This window comes from Cyprinus carpio, chromosome B13 (genome assembly GCF_018340385.1).
Source record: "Cyprinus carpio isolate SPL01 chromosome B13, ASM1834038v1, whole genome shotgun sequence".
Taxonomy (NCBI): domain Eukaryota; kingdom Metazoa; phylum Chordata; class Actinopteri; order Cypriniformes; family Cyprinidae; genus Cyprinus; species Cyprinus carpio.
The window spans coordinates 1,881,125-1,907,666 of record NC_056609.1 but is presented as its reverse complement, the minus strand read 5'-3'; the positions used below and the strand labels follow the sequence as shown (position 1 = coordinate 1,907,666).

Sequence of the window (26,542 nt, the reverse complement as noted above, 5' to 3'; positions counted from 1 at the left end):
AATAACTCAGAGGTAAACTGTGTCAGAACAAATTAATCTTGATAATGTCAGATAACTTTTATAGCAAGATATGTAATGTATTACAATCAACCAAAAATTCTGACAACTGTTATTATGAAAATATTTACACAACTATCAATACTTTGTTGACCAATTACCAAGCAATGCTTAATTTTGTTCAGTCTGTGGTGTAAAAAGGTTGTATTAGCAATTAAATAAAGAACACTTAAGCAAAACATGGTCAGGGAGTGTCTGAATAATTTTTGGTCCCAAATTGTTTATCAGTTTTACTGGTAGTCCACTGTATGAAGACATTTGTGTATAATATGTCACAGTTTACTTTATTTTGCTATACTCACTTACATAAAAAAGCTATAGTGTCCTGCACCCACTAGTAAAAATATAAAAAATTATATCTGGTGTCTGAATAATTTTTGGTTTGACTGTGGATCACTTCTTGTTAAAACTACAAAGTAATTAAGTCAAGAGCAGTGAGTGATTTTTTTTTTTTCTTTCGTTTCTTGGATTAACATTAAGGACACCGATAGCAGCTAGTCGCTAAATTAGGCATGATCACTTTAAGAGGCAATGCATCCATTATAATGATACACATCCAATTTCTTTCTCAACTGTTTACTTTCACTTTAGACATAACCGACAGTTTTTTTCGAGGATACTCTCCAAGACAAGTATTTTGACATAATTTTGTATGTATTTGTTGGCCATACAAGAGCAAGAAGAGGCAAATTCGGTTTTCAAGCACTTTGAGACTCGTCTCTCTGCGTGCGCACATAACACCGTGCATGGGTGCTGAATTGGGCTCTTTCACATTTTTTTCTGTTTGCATGATTAAACTGCTATTTGTATTTGTTCGTTCAGGTGAAGGAGGATGTGAAGGAGAGCTTGGTTCAGTGTTGCTGTCCATGAGACGCGGCTTTCTGTGTGCGACTCTCTGAGTTTTTCCGCACCTTGTGTTTGAATGCTTTAAACTCTTCTGAATGTTTAAATTGGCAAGGCTTAAAAACACGTGCAAATGACAAGCTTTCGTGACGATGTGCAGCAGTGGCACGTCAACTGTCCTGAGCGTCTTTTTAGGCTGGCGTCAGCCAGTCGGTTGAGATCGCTGGGGGCCCCCCCTCAGCCGTGGGCCCCAATAATCTTCCTTTTGAGAAGATTTGGATGAGATTAGTCGTGCTTAATCACGATTAATCGTTTGACAGCACTAATGTTAAATGATATTTGATTTAATTTGAAACTCTAAAATGTAAACTTAGTCAAGTTTAATTATTTTGTCATGTTGTGTGTGTGTGTGTGTGTGTGTGTGTTCACCTCCTTCTTACCTAGCAGGGAACATTTTATAAATAACATTATAAATAATAAAATAACATTTTATGCTGCTGCATCTAGCGGTTGTTTCTGAGATGGAAATTAAACAACTCAACTCAAGTCAGAGTCTTTCTTAGAAAATGAAAACATTAAAAATTGTAGGGAAATAAAATTGTACATAATACTTTAGTCCCAACTATACTAGAAAGATTAGCCTAACTCTTACCTTTGAATAGGTCCATGTCCCAATTGTCTATTATCAAATATAAGCCATGATTTCAGACCTGAATAAATGAAACATATTATGACACTGTAAAGTAAGATCAGATGTCACAGTGAATAACTGACATCTGTGGCCCCTCTCTCAAGAAGCATTACTCTTTCACTCAAAGCAGAACTAAAAAAGGAGAGAGAAAAAAACTTGGATGACGCAATTAAAGTGTCAGGGGGGATCTTAGACTGTACAGAACTAATCTAAAAAAGAAAAAAGGAACAGCGTTATAGAATAAGGACATACGCAGAAAGGAAATGAGGGCTTCTCAAGATAGAATATAGTGTAATCCACAGGCATATCAAGCCGGTCATAGGGACTAACAGTTCTCCTGGATTCTCTCCCAGATCTCTTGACGTGTGCTGTCAGAGTATATTTGGCATGAATGCAGTTTGTTTTCATCTTATTTAGTGGCAAGAAAAAGTTTGTGAAAATATCCTGATTACTCATAAAATGTGATCAATCTGTCTAAACTAATAACACACAGCTGTACTTTTCACTTTTTATTGAATACAATAAGTGTTCACTCACAGTGCAGGGTGAACAAAATAATTGAACCTTTGAATTTAGTAATTTGTAGTTCCTCCATTAGCAGCAAGTCCTCTGCCAAACATTTCCTGTAGCTGCTTGTAAGACTTTAGGCCAATTTTGGACCATTCCTCCACACAAATCTGTTTCAGTGTTGCTGGGTTGTCTTTATAGCACAGTCCGCTTTACAGCCACAGCATCTCAGTTGGCTTAAGAACACATATTTTCTTAATTTTTTGCCTTTTTTTAGTTGATTTACTTGTGTGCTTTGGTATTTGGTACTTGTGTGCTTTGGTGCTTTGGTGTATTTTGGTTTGTATCACTCAACTTATCTAAAGCTTGACATCATGAACCCCTGTCTTGACATTCTCCTCTAAAATGTTTTAATAAATGTTTGAATTCGATGTTTCTTTAATGACTGCAAAGTGTCAAGACCCTGAGACAACAAGCACACAGTTTTATTAGTTATTTTATGATTAATCAATCCAGAAATTCAGATATTATTAAGGGTTTACAAACTTATTCTTGCCACTGTAAAACTAAATCTGTATACTGTGTTTATATATTTAATCAGTTTCAGCACATATTCAGTGTACTTATGACACTCTTATGTATTCTCTCTACAGATGAGTGTAGTGTAGTGACCGACATGTAAAGTGACTAAACACAGATTTGTTTTTGTTGTTATATTTTACTCAGGGATGCAATTATCTTAAAAAGATGATACCACAATAACATATTTAATAAGTACAAATAAATGGGACTCCAAAAAATGGAAAGTGGAAAATGTTTATGACTTGAACTGATTGTTTCATAAAGTTTAAAGAAAAGACTTTACAATTCTACTTACTGATTTGTAATTTACATGAATCAATCTGCCTTAAACAGAACTATGGCCAATGCAGTGAGTAGTTGTTTTTCAAAAGCTTGTGTCTAGTATGCATCAGATGGTCAGTGAATTGATAGTGGGCAGCTAGTAGGCGGTGCTGTCTGAGATTATAGTTTGGCCCACTGAAGGTCCCTGGGGGCAAAAGTGTCCTAAAACCTATGATCGATAAAGTTGTGTTTGTAAAGTAATAGTACACTTACTTCCTTGGAACCAAGGAGGTGTTTGGCACACAACTTATCCATACAATGAAAATGTAGACAGATACCAAGTTCCTAAAAAGAAAAAAAAAAAAAGTCTGTAGTCCAGTCATACAGTACAGTAGCTTTGTCTGAGGTACACTGCAAACTGTCATCCGTCTTGTATCTCATTCTCAAATATTCAGATTTGGTGGCTAAAGACGCTTCATTTTTGGCTCTCGTGTGACCATTCATGTAAGTGTGAATGAGATAAGAGGGAACAAAGGGAAACAAATGATCATAACACTACTTGGACTTTCTACAAAATATCTTGTTTTGTGTTGCAGTTTCCAATTAAAATGAACACTAAAGGCAGTAAAATGTATAATTTAAAGGGCCAGAATTTCCATTTAAAAAGCCTAATTTTCGCACAATATTATGTTATGACTTTAAAACAATTTTAACATGCTGCAAGATTTGAAAACTGATACTTTTGAACATTAGTGTCACATACTGTATACAGCTTCATATGTTACGCAGGTTTGCTCACGGGATATGGTGCTCCAGTACGAATCCCATGAAACTACATGAAACTCGACAAAACAGCTCAAACCTGCATAGATTTAGGGTTGGGTTTGGTGTTGGGGGGTATGTTATTTTCCAACACGAGAGAGCTTTAAAGGGTCAGTTCACCCAAAAAATTTAAATTAGCCCATGTTTTACTCACCCTCAAAGCATCTTAGGTTTATATGACTTTCTTCTTTCAGACGAATCCAATAGGATATATGTGACCCTGTACCACAAAACCAGTCTTAAGTGTCAGTTTTTCGAAATTGAGATTTATACATCATCTGAAAGCTGAATAAATAAGCTTTCCATTGATGTATGGTTTGTTAGGATAGGACAATATTTGAAAATCTGGATTCTTAGGGTGCAAAAAAATCAAAATACCGAGAAAATCGCATTTAAAGTTGTCCAAATGAATTCTTAGCAATGCATATTACTAATAAAATATTACGTTTTAATATATTTGCGGTAGGAAGTTTACAAAATATCTTCATGGAACATGATCTGTACTTAATATCCTAATGATTTTTGGCATTAAAGAAAAATCGATAATTTTGACCCATACAATGTTTTTTTGGCTATTGCTAAAAATATACCCCAGCGACTTAAGACTGGTTTTGTGGTCCAGGGTCACATATTAAAAATTATCCTTGCTCTTCCAAGAGTTAGAATGGGAGTAGACAGGTGTTTTTTTTTTTTTTTTTTTTTTTTTCAAAAGTCCAAAAGTAGCCAAATATAGCATGTGCATCCGTAATAAAACATGCCTCACACGCCTTCGGGGGGGTGGATAAATGCCTCCTGTAGCGAATCCATGCATTTTTGTAAGAAAAATATCCATATTTAAAATGTTATAAATACTTTTTTCTCACTTCGGCTGACTGTCATACGCGCAAGCTGTTACAGGCAGATGACGTAGGACTTATGCGCAGTGCACGCGCCTGTGAGATATGCTAGTCTTGCCAGTTTGTTTACAGGAGCAAAGGAAGCAAATTTTCCTTACTTGGCAGAAATAGGCCTTTATTCACCCCCCGGAGCCATGTGAGGCACATTTGATTATGGATGCACGTGCTTTATTTGACAACTTTTGGACTGTTGAACAAAAACATCCATCTATTCCCATTCTAATGCTTGGAAGAGCAAGGAAAATGTTTAATATAACTCCGATTGGATTCATCTGAAAGAAGAAAGTCATATGCACCTAGGATGCTTTGAGGGTGAGTAAAGCATAGGCTAATTTAAATTTTTGGGTGAACTAACCCTTTACCGTTGTAGCGACACTCCCCAGACATTTGAATTCTGGACCGTCACAATAAGTACCTGAAGAAATGTAATTAAAACGTGGCCATGGTCACACTTTAGCACCACTCACTGGACATTTCACTTTGAAACTGCAGAAATGTCACCACAAGCCTGAGCCTGGGTTCAATATTTTACATTTAAGGGGTAAATCTGGGAGCCCCTCATCTAGTAGAATATCTTCCAAGAAGAGTGCAAGCTGTTAGGGAGGACCAGCACCTTACTGCCAATGGCTTTAAAATAAAATGCACAACAGACACATATGGGTGTGGTGTTTGGGTGTCCACATACTTATGGTCACATACACCCTCCAGTTCTCAAATTACCGTAATATGTACATTATTTTGAGGTATATAAATAAAGAGCACCATCTGTCACTATTAATATAGATTTTCAATATATGTCACGTTCTTCCTGTATCAGCCATGTAATATAAAACTAAATATTTATATTCCCATCCATCGAAGCATGCAGCCATTTCCACTAAATAAACAAATTACGTTTGTATTTGAGGGGATGAGACAGCGGTTGTGAATATCCAGTGTCTAAACTCTATTACACACTCCAAACATGGTAACTTGTTCCAGCTCTCTTAGGTCACAACCACAGTATAATTAGATGACTTAGTGTTGATGATGGGTTGATTCATCAGAATTATACTGAGTAAGGGTGACATCATTTAGGCATATCATTATCCTGAGAGGGAACACTTTTGAGTGATTTTTGAACAAATACAAAAGTTGAAATTTAAACCTCACTGCATTATAGGCAGGGCTCTGTCTTCTAATTAGGGGCCAACTGTATGCGTACCATCTCTGATCCGAGCAGCGGGGGCCACATCAGCTGGGAGCCGCGTGGGCCGGGAGGCATCTGTTTTAAGCCCGTGAGATAGCACTGGTCCCAGAGGTCTGATGTTCAATCACGTCACATGTACTCTTATTGCTTGTGCAAAGAGATGAAGAGCTGCTCGGAAGAATCTCGGGTCGATGAAATAAACAGCAAATGTCACTGAGGCAGCAGATGAAACCAGATCCCTTTGAAACGATTTCCCACAAGCCGGATCTAAAGTTCAAAATAAAAAAATTTAATTTTTTTCATTCCATTGTTTTCAAAGTAGCTTTGCATTTATCATGTCAAGCATTAAACTTATAGTAGGTTCTAGTATAATGTGCAAACTGTACAGAATATGCAGTTTAATAAAGTATTACACTTCTGTCAATTTAGACTTTTTAAAGCATAAAGAAATTGAATGGTGAAGGAAATTCTAGGTCTAATTCAAGTTGGGAAGTAATCATTTTTAACTAATTTGCAAATAACATTTTACAAATAAAACATATTACAAATAATATTGTGCACACATGCACTTTTATTTGTAAACCTAATATGTTGAAAACCCAAAATGTTTTTTGTCTTAACACATTCAGTTAGGAATTACAGTATGTGAATCATGTAAATAATGCCATATTTTCATTTCAAAATGTCCATATCTGAGGAAAAAGTTGAGTAGCTTGCATCACTAGGTGTTACTGTTGGTTTAACATTTCTATCAAAAAACCGTTGTCAAATATTAAATGTTTCTCTACTTCCATCTTGCTGTTTTTTTCATTCTCTTTTTTAAACGTAAAACTGATGCTTCTTGCTGGAATTCGTACTCTGCTTCTGTGAACAGTAAACCCCGCCTACTTTGATTTATTTGGCCATTTCAGTAACTTTGACATTGACGAGCATCGCTAAACCATTGAGGCAGACCAGGCTAAAATATTAAAAAACAGTTATATATAGTGAAGTTTGAAAATCTCACCACTGACTGATGTAAAGTTCAGCATTCAAAAAGTTGATGATACCTTGTAACATTTGCATACAAAATTGCAACTGCTTCTTGTATTTATTTGCATACTGAATTGGTCTTTTCTTCTTCAAACACTTGCAACTGATTCTAGCCTCCTCTACACAGCATAGTGACCATGATAATTAATGAAAATGAAAAAAAGATGCACACCAAGTGTTATAATACCAGAAAAGCATTTACAGTTGTGCATTTGGCAGGCACTTTTATACAAAGCGATGTGAATTACATTCAAAGTATACATGTTGTGTTCTTGGCATTCTTGTCACCATTTGCCACGCTTTGTGCTACAGCTGCAACATTTCACTTATATAGAAGCAAAATCTCAAGCCTAAACATACTCTGACTAACACTATTCATTTACTATTTCAGGAAATTCAAATCTAATTTCAAATTGGAAGATCTGCATAGTCACAAATCATCTGGTACTTGGAAACACGCTGTCAAAATGTAGTCTTGGTTGATTTTACAAATTCACTTCTATAACTGTCTGTTTAAAAGAATAAACTGAAAGGGGAATTGCTGTCTTAACTCTGGTATCATAACATCACCATGTCACTTATCTACAGTTTATAGTTGCTAGCTTGAATTTCAAATGTTCATTAGGAACAAATGCTCTTTGTGTTCAAGGACAGCGTGGGCTGTTTAAGAGACATTATCAGCGCCTACGTCTACATAACGCCACTCTCATCATTTGATCGTAGTTCTCCTTGTTTTTGTGTTCTTTGCCCACTGTGAAAAAAATACAGAGCCAGAGCTATGCTTGTGCTTCAACTCTGTGAAGTAAGTGATTTTGCAACCCAAGAGAAATGTTCTGGACTGATGTGTATCCAGCTCTTTTCAATAACCATTGGCAGGAGACGCCATGAATGCCGCTGTTTTGTTTAAACCTTTACTTTTTCCAAGTTATGCCATGATCACTTCCCCATGTCTGGAATATGCCACACAAGAGAAAGTGTGAAAAGTGTCAGCCTCCCTGGATAAGCGAATCTTCTTAGCAAATGAATAATGGGAAATTAATGGGAAATCAGTAATGGAAACATTTCTGAAGTGCTGTTTGCCATGGCTTCATATGGCAAAAAATAGTGCAGTAATATAAAGCGTCATCTGTACATTTTATGAAGAATTGCAAAACCTCACAGTAACAGTCTTGTGGGTGGATGGACAAAATTCAGAGTATACAAATTGGTTTCTTTTCAGATTATACAGTAGATTTGAAATTAATTGGCCATACAGGATGTTGAATTGAAATTTGATTCAGAATTCTGCATGCAATAGTGACATTTTATTTAATGCTAGGGTTTGTGCCGAATCAACTTTGAAATTTAATGTATTATTATTATTATTATTATTATTATTATTATTATTATTTTAATTGAATTCAAATTTATTTGTATAGTGCTTTTCGCTATACATATTACTGTTAATTTTTCACTTAAGTTAAATTTAATTTAGCACAATTATTGCGACAAAACATCTATATGTAATTCACAGTGCAATATATACTGTCAAATATATATATATATATACAGTCAGAGTCAAAGGTTTACATACACTTTGCAGAATCTGCACAATGTTATTTACTTATTTTATTTATTATTTTACTAAAATAAGAGGGATCATAAAAAATTATTTTAGAGATCCATCTTTTCACACTGAGGACAGCTGAGGCTCTCATATCTAATTTTTAAATTTCCCATTCATGGCTGTTGCACAAATTCTGTGGGATGATTCTGAAGTCTATCCCAAACCCTCAGTGTGAGCAATAGTAGTAAAGCATGACTAGGCAAACACCACCAATAACTATAAAATTATACACTACCATACATTAAATAGGGCCTATCACTTAGTATTTCTTTAAATGTGGCTTCACCTTCACATGTGCAACCATGAAACTAAAGCTGACGTCCATTCCAGGATTGCTACGATAACATTCGTTAAAGTTCAGTTCAGTTTGGGGAAGTGAAAAAGGTCGTTTTTGTCTTAGTGAAGAAAAAAAAACATGGGGCACAGCAGTCCAGTGATCGCTATTGGCCGTTTAAAGTGTTATGCAGGGATAGAAAGGGTGGTGAGTCTTGAGTGCTTTGTGGTTTTGGGCTGTTGCTTTGGTTTGCTGATCTCTGGTGTCATGTGATGCATGCAGAAGCTTTGATGATGTTGCATGTGATTAGACCACTCATATTTTTTTACAGCTCTTTTTTCCCGTAACACAACAAACAATAACAAAATGGTACAGGAACACTGCAAGGTGGACTTCGTAATGGGGTGCCAAAGGGCTGCAGATATGTGCACTACTTTTTCTGTTATGCAGCCTTTAAAAAGGACTAGGATAATGAGAGGAGGTGTTATAAGTAGTGGTGACTCAAGATCAAGATTTTAGGTTAAAATTTACAATTATGTGTACATAAATATATCTTAGGTGATGCGACTGTGCTCCATTTCTCTTCACCCAAAAAAAATAAAATTCTGTCATCATTTACTCACACTCAAGTTGTTTCAAACCTGTATGACTTTCTTTCTTCTGTTGAGCATGAAATATGATATTTTTAAGAATGTTGGTTACTAAATAGTTGCTGGTAGCCATTGAGTTCCATAGTATGGGGGGGAAATTCCATAGAAGTCAATGGCAGCAGCAACTGTTTAGTTAACAGATATCTTCTTTTGTGTTCAGCAGGTGAAAGAAACTCAAATAGGTTTGAAACAACTGATGATAGAAGAAATTATGGAAGAATTTTCACTTTTAGGTAAACTAGCTAGGATCTGTTCATGTTTTCAGTTTGTTTGTTTGTTTTAATCTGAGTTTAATATGCAAACACAACTTTTTTTAGAATTATTTTCCTAAAAATACTTTGAGTATGTGGCACTTTTAAACCATTCCTTTGTTAGTTTGAGCATCCCGACCAACCAGAAACATTAAGATCAGCTTAACCAATGCCACGAGTTTGGGGTTTGTCAATCAAAAGCAAAGGGTGTTACAGTCGCTGGTGTGCTAAATAAAGCGCACGAGGAAGAAGATATATAAAGAGTTTCTTTTAATGATAGCGGAGGAACAGGGGCACATCCAACATAAACTACAATACAACATTAATCACGGACGAGGAAGAACTAAACAGACAGGGTATTTAAGCACACAAGGAACGTAATGAGAGGAATGGAAACAGGTGGGGAGTAATCAATTAACAAAAACGAGGAACGGAACATGACCAAATAAGGAGAACACAAAAGGAACAGAAGTCCATAATTGTAACAGTTCGCCCCCTCCCGGAACGGTGCGTCCTCGCACCGCAAGAGGAATACCAGCGGAGGGAGGGTGGGGTTCTGGAGGCGGGCGTGGGGCAGGCAAGGGGCAGGTGAAGAGGGAGCAAGGAGCTAGGAACCAGGGCGGAGTGGATGGAGGGAGGAGCCAGGGAGGAGCCGGAGCAGGAGGAGCCAGATGGTGCTCCAGAGACCAGCCAGGATGGAGATCCACGGTGGAGTCGACGGCGGGAGGAGCCATGGTGGAGGAGGAGCCGATGACACCAGGGGGCCGACAGACGGAGACAGCGCCGGTGGGTGAGGAGCCCAAGATGGAGCAGAGCAGCCACAGAGCCAGGGTGAAGCCAAGGATCCGGAGGGCCAAGGCGGAGCAGAAAGCTCCGGCGACCAAGGCGGAGGCGGGGCACCGGAAGAACGCTGCGGAGCCGGAGTGACTGAGGATGGAGGTGGAGCCGGGAGGGAAGGAGGAGCCTGACAGAGCCGAAGGGATGGAGTGACGAGGCGAAGCCAGAGGAATGGAGTCCCAAGGCGGCGGATGGTCGACGACTGACCAAGGTGGAGCCGGAGGGATGAGGGAGCCCGGTGGAGCAGGTGGGATGCCGGGCCACGGCGGAGACGAGGGAGCTAAGAGCCAAGGTGGAGCCGCCGGGTCGAAGGACCGAGAATCAATCCATCGCACGCAAGATACAGACACAGACAATCAACACGACAAGCCAAAGCTGAACACTAGAATTCAAGCCCCGAACCAAACCATCTGACTGAGGGTGAGCTGCGGGACTGACTGGCACCAGCGGAGATGAGGTCGAGGAACTGGCTGGTCTAGGAGGAAACAGGAGGATCTGAGCTGGGCGGAACCAGCGGAGAAACAGGAGGATCAGGGCTGGATGGAACCAGCGGAGAAACAGGAGGGTCAGGGCTGGGTGGAACCAGCGGAGAAACAGGAGGGTCAGGGCTGGACGGAACCAGCGGAAGAGGAGCAGAGGAACTGACATGTCTAGGAGGAGGCGGGAGAGGGGAGGTTGGGAGGGAACACAGGATTGTCAGGGCTGGGCGGAACCAGCGGAGAAACAGGAGGATCAGGGCTGGACGGAACCAGCGGAGAGAAACAGGAGGATCAGGGCTGGGCGGAACCAGCGGAGAAACAGGAGGATCAGGGCTGGGCGGAACCAGCGGAGAAAAACAGGGAGGATCAGGGCTGGACGGAACCAGAGGAGAAACAGGAGGATCAGGGCTGGACGGAACCAGCGGAGAAACAGGAGGATCAGGGCTGGACGGAACCAGCGGAAGAGGAGCAGAGGAACTGACAGGTCTAAGAGGAGGCGGGAGAGGAAGGTTGGGAGGGAACACAGGAGGGTCAGGGCTGGACGGAACCAGCGGAGAAACAGGAGGATCAGGAATTGCCTCCCCAAACCAGTCTATAAGGTCCATTAATTCCTCTCTATACTTCCCAGAAACCAAATGCAGCTCACCCTCAGTCGCAGGAGTGTGGGCAGGGCTTTCCTCCACGCCCTCAATCTCCACCAATCGTCCCACGACGCACGGTGTTGCCGGCTCACACACCTGGTCAGTCGCGCACTCGAGTTCCTGCTCCCTGTCTGTCATAGGCTCGGGCTCTGCGGCTGCGGTGGGCTCTAGCTCCATGCGGCGGGATGGCGGCTAGCTGGTCTCCGGTTCGGGAGTGGGGCTGGAGATATCCTCTTCGGCGGTGCAGTTGGTAAATGGGGATCCATTTTTCTCCAGCACCCACTCCACGAAAGCGGCGAAATCCTCTCTGGGACCGTTCGCTGGGAGGCATGCCTTACACCGCTCGCTCAGGCCAGCATAGTAGAATGCACAGAGCGGTCAGGGAAGTCCGTAAGACACGCCAGATCGATATGGTCCTCCAGCGAACGATCCAGTTGCTCCAGGCACAGGAGTTGGACTGCTGGGCTTGCCATTCCGAGAGGGGGGAAAACAAAACAAAAAAAACAAAAAGAAAAACGCCGCTAAACTGTTTTGGTCCGTGATTCTGTTACAGTCGCTGGTGTGCTAAATAAAGCGCACGAGGAAGAAGATATATAAAGAGTTACTTTTAATGATAGCGGAGGAACAGAGGCACATCCAACATAAACTACAATACAACATTAATCACGGACGAGGAAGAACTAAACAGACAGGGTATTTAAGCACACAAGGAACGTAATGAGAGGAATGGAAACAGGTGGGGAGTAACCAATTAACAAAACGAGGAACGGAACATGACCAAATAAGGAGAACACAAAAGGAACAGAAGTCCATAATTGTAACAAAGGGATTCTTTTTTCTTTTTTTTTTCTTTTTTTTTTTGCATACATCAATATTATTTTGCTGGTGGTGCCAAATGAAACTATTTTAAATACATTTCATTTTTAAAAGAACAAGTATTCCATGTAGTCATTCTGTTAAAATGGTCAAAATGCATGCAAGATAATAATAAAGAATAAGCCATAGAAATGTAATGCCATATAGCATATGACAATGATTTCATGCCATATAGCATATAGGGCTAGTTGTCTTCCCAAAAGTATTTAAGTACTCATTAATATGTCATAAAACATACAACATGTAAATGTTTTAATATGAAAAGAGACACAAACAGCAATTATCTGGTGTGAAATGTGAGTTCATGCTGCAGGAAAGCTCACAGAAAGCCGGCGAGTGTAATTTCTCTCTTCTCGCACTCAGCCTGTGTGTCTGCGTCCCCTCCAGTGTCTGATTTATGAAGCAGTGTTCTCTGCCCATGTGCGTCAGCACTGGCTCTGGGAGTCTCGTGAGGCATTGCACTCCTGAAGAGCTGTGTCTCGTGTCTGGACAGCGTCAGTCGGCAGCAGCCCCCGGCCCCCTCCTGTTTTTTGCTTCTGCTGTCTCTCTCTCTACGTATACAGACCTGTGCCTCCATACATCACCATGCTTTTTCCCCCTGAGCTAAATCCAGCTATCAAAGGTTGCTTTAACCCAACATTTTCCTTAATTTACAGAATGTTTATTTATTTATTTATTTATTTATTTTTACAGACAATTCAAAATGCTTTCCGTCAATAAGGTGATAAAATAAGGTGTTTACCATGCTTCTGTTTTTTATATACATTCAAACAGTAAAAGCATTCTATTAGGAGTTAGAAATGACGGTTAAAAATAACATTTTAAAGTGCCCCTGCAAAAATAGACCAGAAGATATATGTGAGTGAGATTTTAATGAAAGAACCGAGAGATTCCAAGTGGAATAATTCATAGGATGGGCCATTCCTGTTCGGCAGTACCTTTTGATCCCTGTTATGCTTAAAATATGAATATGCTTGTGTTATAATTTAAGAAAGTATTTCTATAAAAGGGCTTATCAAAAGATCAGAAGAAATATCTGGTCAAATTCAGGCATTTTGTTAACTTATGGTGAACTTATTATAATTTGATTATTTACAAAATATGAAAATTAACATGGTGCCTAATAGCATAGTAATGAAGAGCTAAGTTGGCCATTTCTCAGTGAGCAAAGATGGAGCATTAAGGTCAACTGAAGTTCAGTTTTTAAATTTTAAACAACTTTTAAAAGTTTCATAATATGATTTCTGTAATTTTGTCAAACATGATGCATGTTTTAGAGCGAAACAAACCAACTAATACATCACATAGCCTAATTAATCAAATATATTTTGTATAGTTACTGGTGTTACATTACAAAATGCAGGATGGAAAAAAGGATGGAAAGTGAAACTGGGTACAAAGCTATAAAATTATTACCAATTAAAAAACTAATTTGCTGCTTATTAATAGCTATTGGGTAGGATAGAATATGGTAATGCAGAACATGGGCTTTATAAGCACTAATAAACAGCCAATATGTTGTTATTATTAGGCATACTTATAAGCAACTAGTTAATAGTGAGAATTGGTCCCTATTCTAAAGTGTTACCTTAAGATTATTTGCTTAATAAATTCCAAGTCTATCAGGTGATGTACTGTAGTAGGGAAAAAACATTTCTCCTTTGTCCTAAAGGAAGAAACACTGTGTTTTTTATGATTCCAGGCTGCATCACTCTCAGAGTTAGTTGACAGATTATATTTAAAATTTTGCATTCAACTCCTTTCACTTTGAGTCTGGGATACCCCTCGGTAGAAGTAAGTGAGGGACGTAGTCTGACGTATAATGATTACTTGTGCAACCTCTGCAAGATACTGTATACAGCTGTTTGTGTCTGAGGTTGAGTATGGATATGAGTATTTTTCACACATCTGGTTTGGATTTAGTGTTCAAAGAGTGGAGGCTCTGCCATTCTCATCCGTTTTGTCCTTTGTTGTTGTGCACCAAAACAGTCTGTAGCCTCTTACTACCCTTTGTCTGCTTGTGGGAGCTCTTGTGGGCTAGTTTGGGTCTCAATATCTTCCTGCTTGTGTGTGCGTGCGTGCGTGCGTGCGTGCGTGTGTGTGTGTGTGTTTTTGTGACATATCAGTACACAAATTTGTATAATGACAAGGGTATAACATAGGTATTACAAGGAGAAGGTGACTTTTCAGGACATTACTCCATGTCCCCACATTTCAAAACACATAGAAATCACACAGAATGGAGTGTATTGAAAATCTGAAATAGCACAAAGTTTCCTGTGAGGGCTAGGGTTAGGTGTAGTGTTGGTGTAGGGCGATAGAATATACAGTTTGTACAGTATAAAAACCATTACGCCTATGGGATGTCCCCACTTTTCACAAAAACAAACATGTGTGTGCATGTGTGCGTGTGTGTGTGTGTTTGTATAGTGTAGAACACATGCCTTCCAGCTGTGTTTCCCCTGAGTTTGCACATTAAGTCAAGCCACACATATGCCCAAATTGTTTGGTTTTAGTTGAGTCCATCATGGTATTTTACAAAAAAAAAAAAAAAAAAAAAAAAAAAAAACTTACATGTGTAGAACAGAGGTATTTAATTAAAGTTTCTGGAGGTCCAGTCTCTACATTTCCATTGATGCAAAGTCAATCATACCTTGCACTGTTTTTGTGATGTAAGAACTTCACATTTAATTTCTCAGAATTGTGTTTAACCTGGCAGCCGTAAGTCTTTTTAAATGTAGTACATAGTAAATCCCTAACAGCAAAACCAGCATCATTTCTGTGTAAATACATTTTCTACAAGACACCATCCACTAATTTGTGATCTCTGATGTAGACTGTAGAAGTGGGTCTATGAAGGCTTGAAAGACATTTAAGTCTGGAGCTTATGAATAATTGCAATTTATATTAAGCAGAAAGACATTTAAACACATTTAAATATTAACTATGGAAGTGGTGCAAGGGCTGCAAGGGTTAAGCATGGTAAAAGCAGACCTTAAAAAAACATAAAAGGTATTCTACTAGAACTACCCACAAAAGAATGGGTTTTGTTGTTTGTGAACCAAAATGTGCTTGGCTTCAGCAATGGTCTAGTAAATGGATGTTTGCCCCAACAACAAAGACAATAAACAACAGCACTTAGTGAGCTCTCAAAACCTAATTGCCTATTAAGCCCAGTCAGTTTGTCCATCTTCTTCCTGTGTCTCTATAAGGGCCTTCGTGCTTGCTGGAGACAACTCCATTACTATAAACACACTGAGCTGCATAATGAGAGTGGTCCCAGCACAGAGCCTTACAGCATCCCAGTACATAAGTGGTGATTAAAAGTTATGTAGGCAGGTAAATTTTTTTTATTTATTTTTTTTTGCCAGCATCTGTCATATGACCAAACCGTGTATTATCCAGTACATTCAATCTTTTCAATTTCCAAACTAACCTGAATCCTCTAAACCTCCTTCAAATTGGTTTTGTTCATGATTAGAATGACAGGACAATTTTACTTAAATGATTCACTCAAAATTGCAGATGTCATCATGGACTTTCATGCCATTCCCCATATTATCATCTTTCATCTGTTATGCACTAACTAAAGGAGATAGTAAGGTAAACCACAAAAAACAAACAAAAAAACATTGTAAATAAGAAAATAATTATTAATTAAATTGACTGGCTAAATTAAATATGAACAACAGCTTGAAATCTTCTTCTCATCTGATCTCTTTATGAACAGAACAAAATAAAAAAGCCTAATAAATAAAAACTTCATGCAGCTGCAACAACAGGTGTCAGTATACAGTACAGTCCAATATAATTTAATTTGTGTAATTTGTATGTGTAAGCTGTCCTTTATAGTCAAGTACAACAGTCTTGTAACTACTCCTGAGTCTCGTCATGAATGAAGCTGAATAAAAATGCCAAGCCCATCTGTCCATTTCCATGTCTGTTTCCAGTGAAGTGATATTTTGCAAACTTTCTGGCCTTCTGGCCTCCTGGCAGACTATTTATACTATCTGTGAATTAGAATCTCACTTAAGATACCCATATACCCTGTTTGTTGTTGTTTACAAGGAAAATCTGTGCAGTTATCAAGGCTGGGAATTTTTTTTTTTTTTTTTTGAATGCAGTTATTATTTCAACCCTCTTTTAATGGCAGCTTTGTATAACCTAGGTTACTCTCAGATGGAACAAACTCATACATATATTTTGCCAGTAAAGGTATGTTCTCTTTAGAAATAGGAACAATGGACAACCACATGTAACCATGTAGAACTGCGACAGGGGCTGACCTGTTTTAATGCTTTTAGTCGACATGCACTGAAAGATCCTGATATTTTCACACTGGGCTGATGTTCTCTTTTGTGAATGAATGTGAGGGGAAGAAACTAATCTTGATCACTCTGTTGCAGGTCTGACGGATGAGAAAGTGAAGGCTTATCTCTCCCTCAACCCGCAGATGCTGGATGAGTTTGTGCTGGAGAGTGTGAGTGCGGAGACCGTAGACAGATGGCTGAAACGGAAGAACAGCAGCCAGTCTGCAGGTATGGACTCATGGCCATGTGCTCCAATATTCTTCAATAAGAGCCCGATGCTTAAAAAAAATTTACAGCAAAATTTACTTGCTGTGAGGATGTCTTTCATTTTGAGGATAGACATATTATGGACATATTATGAATGTGTTATGTTTCTATGCTTATTTGCTGATTAACACACTGTATGTAAGTACTGTTTATAACAGTGGTTCTCAGCTGATGGGTCCCTGGTTTGGTCCCAAAAAAACTATCTAAAAATACAACAACTAGTTGAGATAAAATACAGCTAGCCATATAATTGTACATATCAAAATAAATTGACTTAAAAGAATATGATTTAAATCAGTTATTCAGAGGAGATAACAGCACTTCTCATATCCATTTTTTTTTTTTTTTTCTGATGTCAAAGGTTGTTTATCCACTCAAACTATGGTATTTTGGCACAAATTCTGTCCCTTGGTAATATGGCTAGTAGTATTATAATATTTGGCTCTGTGTTTGCTCTATCTACTAGGCTGGGCCTCAGCAATTTATGGACATTTCAGTGCATTTCAGAATTCAATTTAAAGGACAAATCCTTTTTTACTTTTAACTTTTATAAAGTAAACTTTTACTGTTTTGTGTCAACACTTGTTTTAATTTAGTACTAAAACAACTTAACTACAATTGAAATGATAATAAATTTGAACTATATATGCATTTCAAAAACAAGCTAATAAACATTACAGAACAAAAAATACTATTCTATTCTATACTATTCTATACTATAAAAAATACAACTTAAAGATTAATTGAGAAAACATACAAATAAAAACTAATTCAAAATATGAATAAAAAATATACTAGTATATCAGAGATACTAAAATAACACTGATCCTGAAGGAATTAAGAACATATTAGCGGCTGAGAACATTCTATTAAAATTTTAATTAAAATGTAATTAAAATTATATTATACTTTCACTCTGTATATTAACACACACACACACTGCATATTTCTATTTGGATAAATATTGGTTGTACATTTCAGAAATGTAATACATTTTGTATGCTTGCTCATTACTACAAATATTCATACACATATAAGGCAAAACATATATTAATTAAATTACATTTTAATATCTTAATCCAATAGCCATATACTGTATCTTTTCCATATGGACAGGAATCTATATGGCACAATAAAGTTCTGTTTTGATTTAGATTATTGGTTGGTGTAACATTAGTCATTGCATCAACCAAACTACATCAATACACTTGATGTGCACACTTCTCCTATGCATGTGTCTGTGTGTATGTAACCTGAGCAGCAAAGATTGCAGAAGGCTAAAGGGTTATTGCACTGGTGAAAGTATGGGTGAGGGGGCCTGCTGGGTCCTTACGGGTCATTAGGGCTGTTTAAGGGGGACTGGCTTCTCTGTGCACAGCATGCTTCTACCGCGGCCCGCTCCACTCGACCCATCACATCCATCAAGGGCCCACAGGGTTGGCGGCTGGCCCAGCTCAGCTTCTGACATCAGAGCCAACCTCCAGGGGCATGCAGTCGGTCGGGAGGGGGACTGGAGGAGGGTGAATGTGTCGCATTTTGGGAATGTTTTCTGCATGAGTGCTGCAGCGCTCTCTCACAGGCTGCCGGCTGATGGTTAACCTCGGTTGGGCAGCAGGATTTTTCTCAGGCACCGTTTCAACATCAGTCTCTCTACAAACCATGTGTACAACATACTTGAAAAAATGTATATTATATATATAATTTTCCAGAATTTTGTGGAATATATTAAAGGGGCAAATTCTTTGCAGTGCTCAAAGGTTTTTTATTTTTTTTTTCTCTCACTGATCATCGATTATGTTTCAGAATGTGAGATCAATCAACCAAGACACCTTGCATTTCATATGATGTTTCATATCTGTCCATCCTGTTAATGCTGATAAACATATTTATAGACATATCTATCTATCTATCTATCTATCTATCTATATATATATATATATATATATATTATAATCATAGTTGAAAAAATGTATATTATATATATAATTTTCCAGAATTTTGTGAGTTGAAAAAATGTATATTATATATATAATTTTCCAGAATTTTGTGGAATATATTAAAGGGGCATTTACACAACACTGCTTTAAAAACAGTTCTAAAAATGTTTTGGGTACTTTTGGTGTTCTGTAAACATACCCTGAATATATAAAAATGCTCTCAATGGGACTGCCAGTGATACACTCTTATTATTAACAAAAAGCATTTTCATATTAGGTTTTGAGGGTGTAGATTCTGTGTGGGCCTGGTCATTAGTACACAATAAACTCTCTGAACAGGATCCACAATAAGAATGAACTTTCAGGCCCTCCCTGTGAGAACTGAAAACCTCTGCTGTCTTCTGTCATGTATTTGACTGTGTATGCACAGTGCTCACTTACCACATCATACTAAGGAATAATGAGGTTTCAAGCTTAATTCTCTTTGGTTGTTATAGACCTTATGCACCAGAGCCATCCATAGAATTTTGTTTGAAATTTGTATATTTCTATGGCATCACAGTTGAAGAGTAATTAGATGAAGTGAAGTGTATTTACTTATTGTAGAGTTAACAAAAGTTATTATGAACAGGATGTCATAAATGTCAGTAGACGTGGAAGATTTAAAAATTAGCGGTTCATTCATAAATCCATGCTGTGGAAAACTAAAAGGCAAAAGAGGCAGAGCTGCATAAGGTCTATATGTCTCAGTATCTGAGAATGTTGGTCATGATTAAGCTGATAATTATTATAATAATTAAAAATAAAATGATAACATTCAAGGTTTAATAAATTATTGACCTAGAGGCCTGTTCTGTGTTGACATTTTTAGCACAATAACTCATAATTCTCCCTGTTATCCAAAGAACAAAACAGTTTGCAGTATATCAGATTTTGAAGTTTGGTTTGGAAAATTGTAAAAGGTTTTTCACTCTTATTCACTAAATGAACAAAAATGAAGAATGATTTAATGTACTTTTGCATAATATGAGTATGCTGATTCATTGCACAAGATATTTTAAATGACCGCATTCATGAGACAATCGGTGCAGGTTACTCACAAGGCCCTAATTGAGAAAAACTAAAGCAAAGCTTTCACAGAATTCCAAGTAAAATCTGAACATCTTTTATTCGATAGGTCACAAGTGTACTTGTGAGATCACTGATTAGTTTAATAATAGGTTGTCCTAATCTGGTGTGCTCCACACTGTCTTGAGCTGTGGAGATACCCGGACATCATATGATTCCTCTGTTGTAGTGAATGTGAGAGCCTCATTACAGGCCTAACAGCAGGGCCAGTGGCTTCAGTTCATGTGATACTCTTCGTATCTTTCTGTTCCAACTTTTGCAAATACTGTGACCTGTAATACAGTACCTCTAGCATGTCAGGCCCTTTTGCAATCAACAAAGACCATAGAGTCAAAGTACCCTCATTTTTTTTGTGTGTGAGTGCATTGTCTCACGCATCATATACTATATACTGTATATGTATTAGCATACATATGCATGTGAATATTTCTAGTGTAAATTCTCTGTCTCTGATCCTGAATGTGGTAGTCTTATCTTCTGAAGTACCTCAGCATTAAAAATAAGGTTTGCAGCATAAACAGTTCTGACAATGTGACACTGAATGATTTGTTAAATCAATAGGCTAAAGGACAAGACCTACTGGTGACATCTAGCTATTTTCTAATTCTGTCTAGGGGTCTTTAAGGGTTCAACACTGTCTTCAAGGGTTTTCAGGGATGGATCTTGTTGCTGGTGACGGAGAATGACTAGACTTACAATTCAGAGGTCAACATCTGTTCAATAAGACACTTATGAGTAGATCCTATTTTATTTTTATTCTTTGGTTTAAAATTTAGGATGAAAAGTGCTTGTTGTTGAAGTTGCAGCTTTTTTGTGAGACAGGATCGGTCATGTTTTATGTCTTGTGACTGTTTTTACCCTGGAAGCACACATTCCCAACACTCTAGCCTTTATCTCTTTGTTGACTTTCAAATGATTCAAACTAGATTTATAATAGCTGTTTTAAACAAATAATCTATAAATATTTATGTGTATCTTAGGTGTATTTATTCTCTAGGAAATTCTGGTCTGGAGATATGAGCTTCCTTTTTTTTTTTTTTTTAAGTAACAATGTACATGTAAATACTGTACATGTCTGTAGCACAAGGTGTAGGAGAAGTTGCATGTCAATAGCTATGTTTCCATCCTCCTGTTTTTATGTGCATTTTAAAGTATCGCATCAGAAACCAGTAATGTAAACGGCAAATTTCGAATAAAAATCCATTAATTCGGCAAAAAAGTTTTTACGCTCACTTGAGGTGGTTTTTGACGTGTGCGCAGAAGGGTTAATGTGAATGAAAGGAGATGGAAACGCATTTGCTGAGTAAATTCCTCCACGTGCAACAAAAAAGTCATGTGACTGTGCTATGGTACGGCTAAACCAATCTCGTTCCTCAGCTTCTGAAATGTTATGGTAATTTTGAAATGTCCAAGCAAAGTCTGTCATCAACGTATTTCTGTATTATTGCCTCCCAGAACTGTTACACGACTGCGTTCCCAAACAGCAGCATCCACCTCTGAAAGCAGTTACCGCATTTATTTTGTTTTGTCTGCTCGCTCTGAGGTACAAGTAATTTATTATATAGGCCTATGAAAATTATTATATTCAGGGCGTTTCTCCTACTTTTCATATTGACATATAGACTAGCACCAGTTCTACCAGGAAGTGACGATTTTGTTCACTTTGACTCGTTGGATGGGAACGGTGCTTATTTGGAAATGTTTTATGCGATATTTCAATTTTAAGCAAAATTCGCAACTTTGGATGGAAACCCGGCTATAGTTAAAGAATTATTTCTGTCATTCCTATAGCTCGTGTTCCTCATACCTAAACTTCATGTTTCTTTAATAAATCTAATAATAATAATCTAATAATAAATTGTAATTTAATTTAGATTTGTTCATAAATTTTACTGATCCAGTCTCAGCAGGATTGTTATCACTAAATAATGACTTAAATTTCAGTCCGTTCATCATAAAAAGCTTTTAGAAGACTTGGAATATGACGCAGGTCATGTCACATTTATTTATATAATGCTTCATGCAATCTAGATACAATCTAGATTGGACATAAACAGTATTAATTTAATAAAATTCATTAATTATGGACCAAATTAAATTTCAGATGTAAAGCAGGTCTAAAAAGACCATAGAGTTGTTATTCAGCTCAATTTAGCTAAATGTTGTTTCAATTCAGTTCAATAACTGTTTATGTTGCAAAGTTCATCAATTATGACGCAAGTTCAATTCAGCTATGAGCAACTGTGGTGAAAACAATAGTGTCATTATTCAGCTCAGTTTAATTCAGTGTTTTTTCATTCATCTATGAGAGGCTCTGCATTAGACAGTTTAATGCCAAGAAAAAGAAAGGAATATAAAAAGAAAGAGAAAAAATTTAAAGATCACAACACTCGTTAAAGACCTTCATTTATGTCATTCTCCTAGACCCTAGACCTGGGATGTAACACATTATTCAGCTCAAGCCTGTCAGTGGTGATTCAGTTCAGTTCAATGTTGTTGCAAAATTAGTGTCACTATCCAGCTTAATTCAATTCAAATTGTTTTTCTCTTCCAATAGTATCAATGTAGTTAAATATTACTGAATATTATTAGTTTTTAAATCAGTAAGTCATGAATACTTCCTTTAGGATATCTTTATGGTGCTCTGAGTCCTTTGTGAAGCCTAAAAGCTCTGTTCCCCATCCCCTGTTGGAAAAGACTGACCAGTAAAGGAGTAACATTGGATTGGAATGACATGAGGGTGAATAAAGGATGACAGAATTCTAATTTTGAGGTCAACTAATCCTTTAATACTTACGCGTAGTGGTTTGTTCAAATCCCTAACTCTAAATATTAGTGAGCACTACTAATGATGCATCACTGTGTGTTGTGATAGTGTGTGTGCAGTATGTGATTATGTGTCTGTGCTTTGGTTGAGACTAACAAGAACCCCCAAGGCCCCAGTGACGTCTGCTCCCTCCACCTCATTCCCACCTAGCGTTCCCCTGGCCCTGTTTTCTTCTCACACACATGCGATCTTTGAGTAATTGATAATCCCAAATCTTTCGCCAGTCTGCCTCCAGAGAAATCCTACATCTGGACTGATTCTGTGCCTTGCTGTCACACACACACACATGCACAGCGTGATTCATGACCTACTCATTCAGTCTGTCTTTATCCTAGTGGCCCTGATGACCCAAGCCATACAGGAGAGCCGCCGATGTCGTGCGGCTAGAAAATCCTGAAATGTGCCGTAATTCAATAACAGAAGAGGAGGCTGCTTGAATGTGTAGTTTGTGTCCAGCTCGGCGCCAGACAGGGAACGTCTGGACACATTTTTAAGAACTTCTAAGAATTCAGTACATTCTTCAATACATTCAGTTAATTCATCAAATTAGTTACGGTATAATAGAATTTGCCATTTTGTAATTTTATTGGTTCAGTGTGGTACATTGCCCAACACACCATTATTAAACCATTAATCCATTATTCAACATGAAACAGCATTACATTACTTCTGTAATACCATATTGATGAATTTGCGTGTGAAACATAGGCAGGATTTTATCCATTGGAAATCGATTGAGTGATGAAACTGGTCGGTTAGGGTAGGTCGGAAAGGGTAGATTGAAAAACAAAAGAACTTGATGATATCCAGTGCTTGAAGTGGAAAAAAGTAATTTATTTATTTATATTAAATAAGTACTTTTTAATAATTCACAATGTATGTATAGTGCCACAATCAATCAATCAATAGTTTTCATTTGATACGGATCCATTCAGAACCGCTAAATCTCTGATCTGCGTTCATTATTAAACTTTCTTGCTTTTAAGCCAAAATTACACGCTGAAAATAATAATTTTACTGACATCTGGACATAAGTCACTATTCTCTCCACAATCGCTGATGAAATCGGCCATGTTTTCTCTGCATTAGTGCTGTTTTGAACTTACTGTTTGAATTTGTTTACTGGATCCTAGAACTTTCCAGGAGTTTACCGATTTAAAATGATGTGATTGCAAAAGCCTGCTTCTTTTCATTGTTAGATATTATTTTCGTTATAGTACTGATTCAAATTATTAATTATTATCAATTATTATCAAATTATTTTTGCATCGGTACGCACAAAAAAAAAATGCAGGTACTCTAAAGGCTAAAATACAAAAGTGCCGATACTGCGTACCGGTGTGTACCAGCCCACTTCAAGCACTGATGATATCAATTCAAAGATTGTAACATTTTGTTGAGAAAATAAATAGTAATAAATAGGACTACGAAAATTAGACAATTAAACTAGCTAAATATGGCACATTTTAAATGATGTTATGTGATATTAATGTCTATTGCCCCGATCAAATTATTAAATAAACAAATAATACGCCAAAATTGCTTTTGTAAATTGCTTTTAAACTGGTTTCCCAAACATCTCTACATGCACCATTAATCAAGAGCAGTGTCTATTTATTTTGTTTTTTGTTTTTTTCTGTTTTTGTTTTTTGTGTGTGTTTTGCTTGGTTGTGCTTAGGTGTGTGTGTGTGTGTGTGTGTGTGTGTGTGTGTGTGTGTGTGTGTGTGTGTGTGTGTGTGTGTGTGTGTGTGTGTGTGTGTGTGTGTTTGCTTTGTGTTTTATTGTTTTGTTTTGTTTGGTTTGGGTTTATCCTTTTTTTTGTCTTTTTTTAATCTGTTGTTTCTATAACGGTGTGCCCAGCCCAGTAGTTAAGGGGCCATATGCACCAGCCAAGCAGCCTTCATTGAGATAAATGGGAATGCTAACAGCTTTCTTCAGGTGTTCAGACTTCCTTGACTCAAAAAGATAAAGTCTCAGTAGGAAAATCAGTCTGTGAATGGCTTACATAGCTGTGTCTGCATATTAAGCTAGGATAAAGTGAAAGTATTTGTTGAAAGGAAAGCTCTGTGTTCAATACAAGCTAAGCTCTACTGACAGCATCTGCGGCATGCTGCAGACACTGAGAATAATTAATATGAAATTGTGGGTAATGCCTTACCTCATTGTAGGTGCATTACTGTAATCATGATTTTTGACTGCCACAATAAGGTACTTACTGACACGAGATCAAACTGCTGATATCTGCTTTACTTTTCAAGCTGAATTGAGAGTTTTCACTTCAGTTTACACAAAAGATCTGGAGCTTATATTTGCCCACAGAGAGCTGGACAGAAACACATCTGCAAGTCCCTGCATTGATTACCAAACATTTCCATCTGGGAATACCAGAAATGGAAGGAGTATGACGTGAGCATAGGTAGCCTGTGGCGCAAAGTGGAATATTGCCCTCCTTAAGCTGCTCAGCAGAACCTGGGCAGAGAGACACTTCTAGGCTCTGTTCTAAAATCTAGATCTTCCAATGTAGGAAGCATTTAAGGTAGCACTTTATTTTGATAGTCCACTTTACTTACTATAAGTAACTTTGCAAGTACATGCCATCTTGTTCTACTAAAAGTCTACTAATACTCTAATGAGAGTAAGTTGACGTACAGCATAGTTTCAGATTAATGAGAGTTTGTTGCAAAGTTACTTAAAGTAGAGAAATGTCTAAAGTGGACTATTGAAATGTAGTGTAACTGCATTTTGAGACATCCCAGGTCTGCTAGAAACCTTCCAGATATAAGAAAATCCCATAATGCACTGTGACAAGTTGCACTTGTAAGAAGTGCATGAGAAGTGTTAATTTGCAGTGTTAATAGTTATTAAAAGTACTACTGATGTCACTTTAAAAAGTTGGATCTGTTTTACCCATATTTGTCTGTACACTGTAAAACCTAAAAAATGTCCTAAATAACACTTTTAGTTGACTTTACTATGAACAACAATGTATTGATTTTAATTGTATAAATCTAGTAGACTTTACTATTTGCGTTCAATGCCTCTGTTTTTCAAAAAATGTCCCTAGGTTACGTATGTAATCATGGTTCCCAGAGGGAAAGAGAGCTGCGTCGAAATGCTATGGGAACGTATTCAGCGTGACCCCGCTCTGAATCACATGTGTAATCAGTCCAATGGATGGGCAAGATGTCACGGATGGGGTGACTTATAGACCAGGAAGCTTAAAAGCATGTGTGGTGGAGACAGCGGCAGCTTCTGGAAAAAAAGGAAGCACTCGCAGGGATGCCGGAAATGTGGCAATGAGACGCAGCGTCTTGTTCCCTCGGGGAGCCTTGGTTACATACATTACCTATAGATGTTTCCCTTCAGGAACTCGAGCTGCATCAAAACGCTATGGGAATGAGAATGCCCATGCCTTCAGATGGACAAATCCCTGCCTAGTGTGGAAAAGCACAGCTAAAGCGAGAGACCAGAGGAGTCAGGAGTGGCATGGACATAGAACCTCTCGAAAGTGAGTGGCGTGGACCAGCCTGCAGTGTTGCAAATGTCTGGCATGAGGACACCCAACAGGAAGGCCATGGA

At 37.9% G+C, this 26,542-nt stretch overlaps 1 protein-coding gene across 3 annotated transcripts in view; it reads left to right on the top strand.

The window, feature by feature from the left end:
• LOC109100429 (cAMP and cAMP-inhibited cGMP 3',5'-cyclic phosphodiesterase 10A-like) overlaps nucleotides 1-26,542 on the top strand; it is a 119,819-nt gene that overhangs the window by 51,750 nt on the left and 41,527 nt on the right. For all 3 annotated transcript variants that reach the window (XM_042736234.1, XM_042736233.1, XM_042736232.1), the window contains exon 2: nucleotides 16,901-17,032. In XM_042736234.1, the coding sequence (XP_042592168.1) occupies nucleotides 16,948-17,032 (85 nt within the window). In that variant the 5' untranslated portion in view covers nucleotides 16,901-16,947. The remainder of the gene's footprint in view (nucleotides 1-16,900; nucleotides 17,033-26,542) is intronic.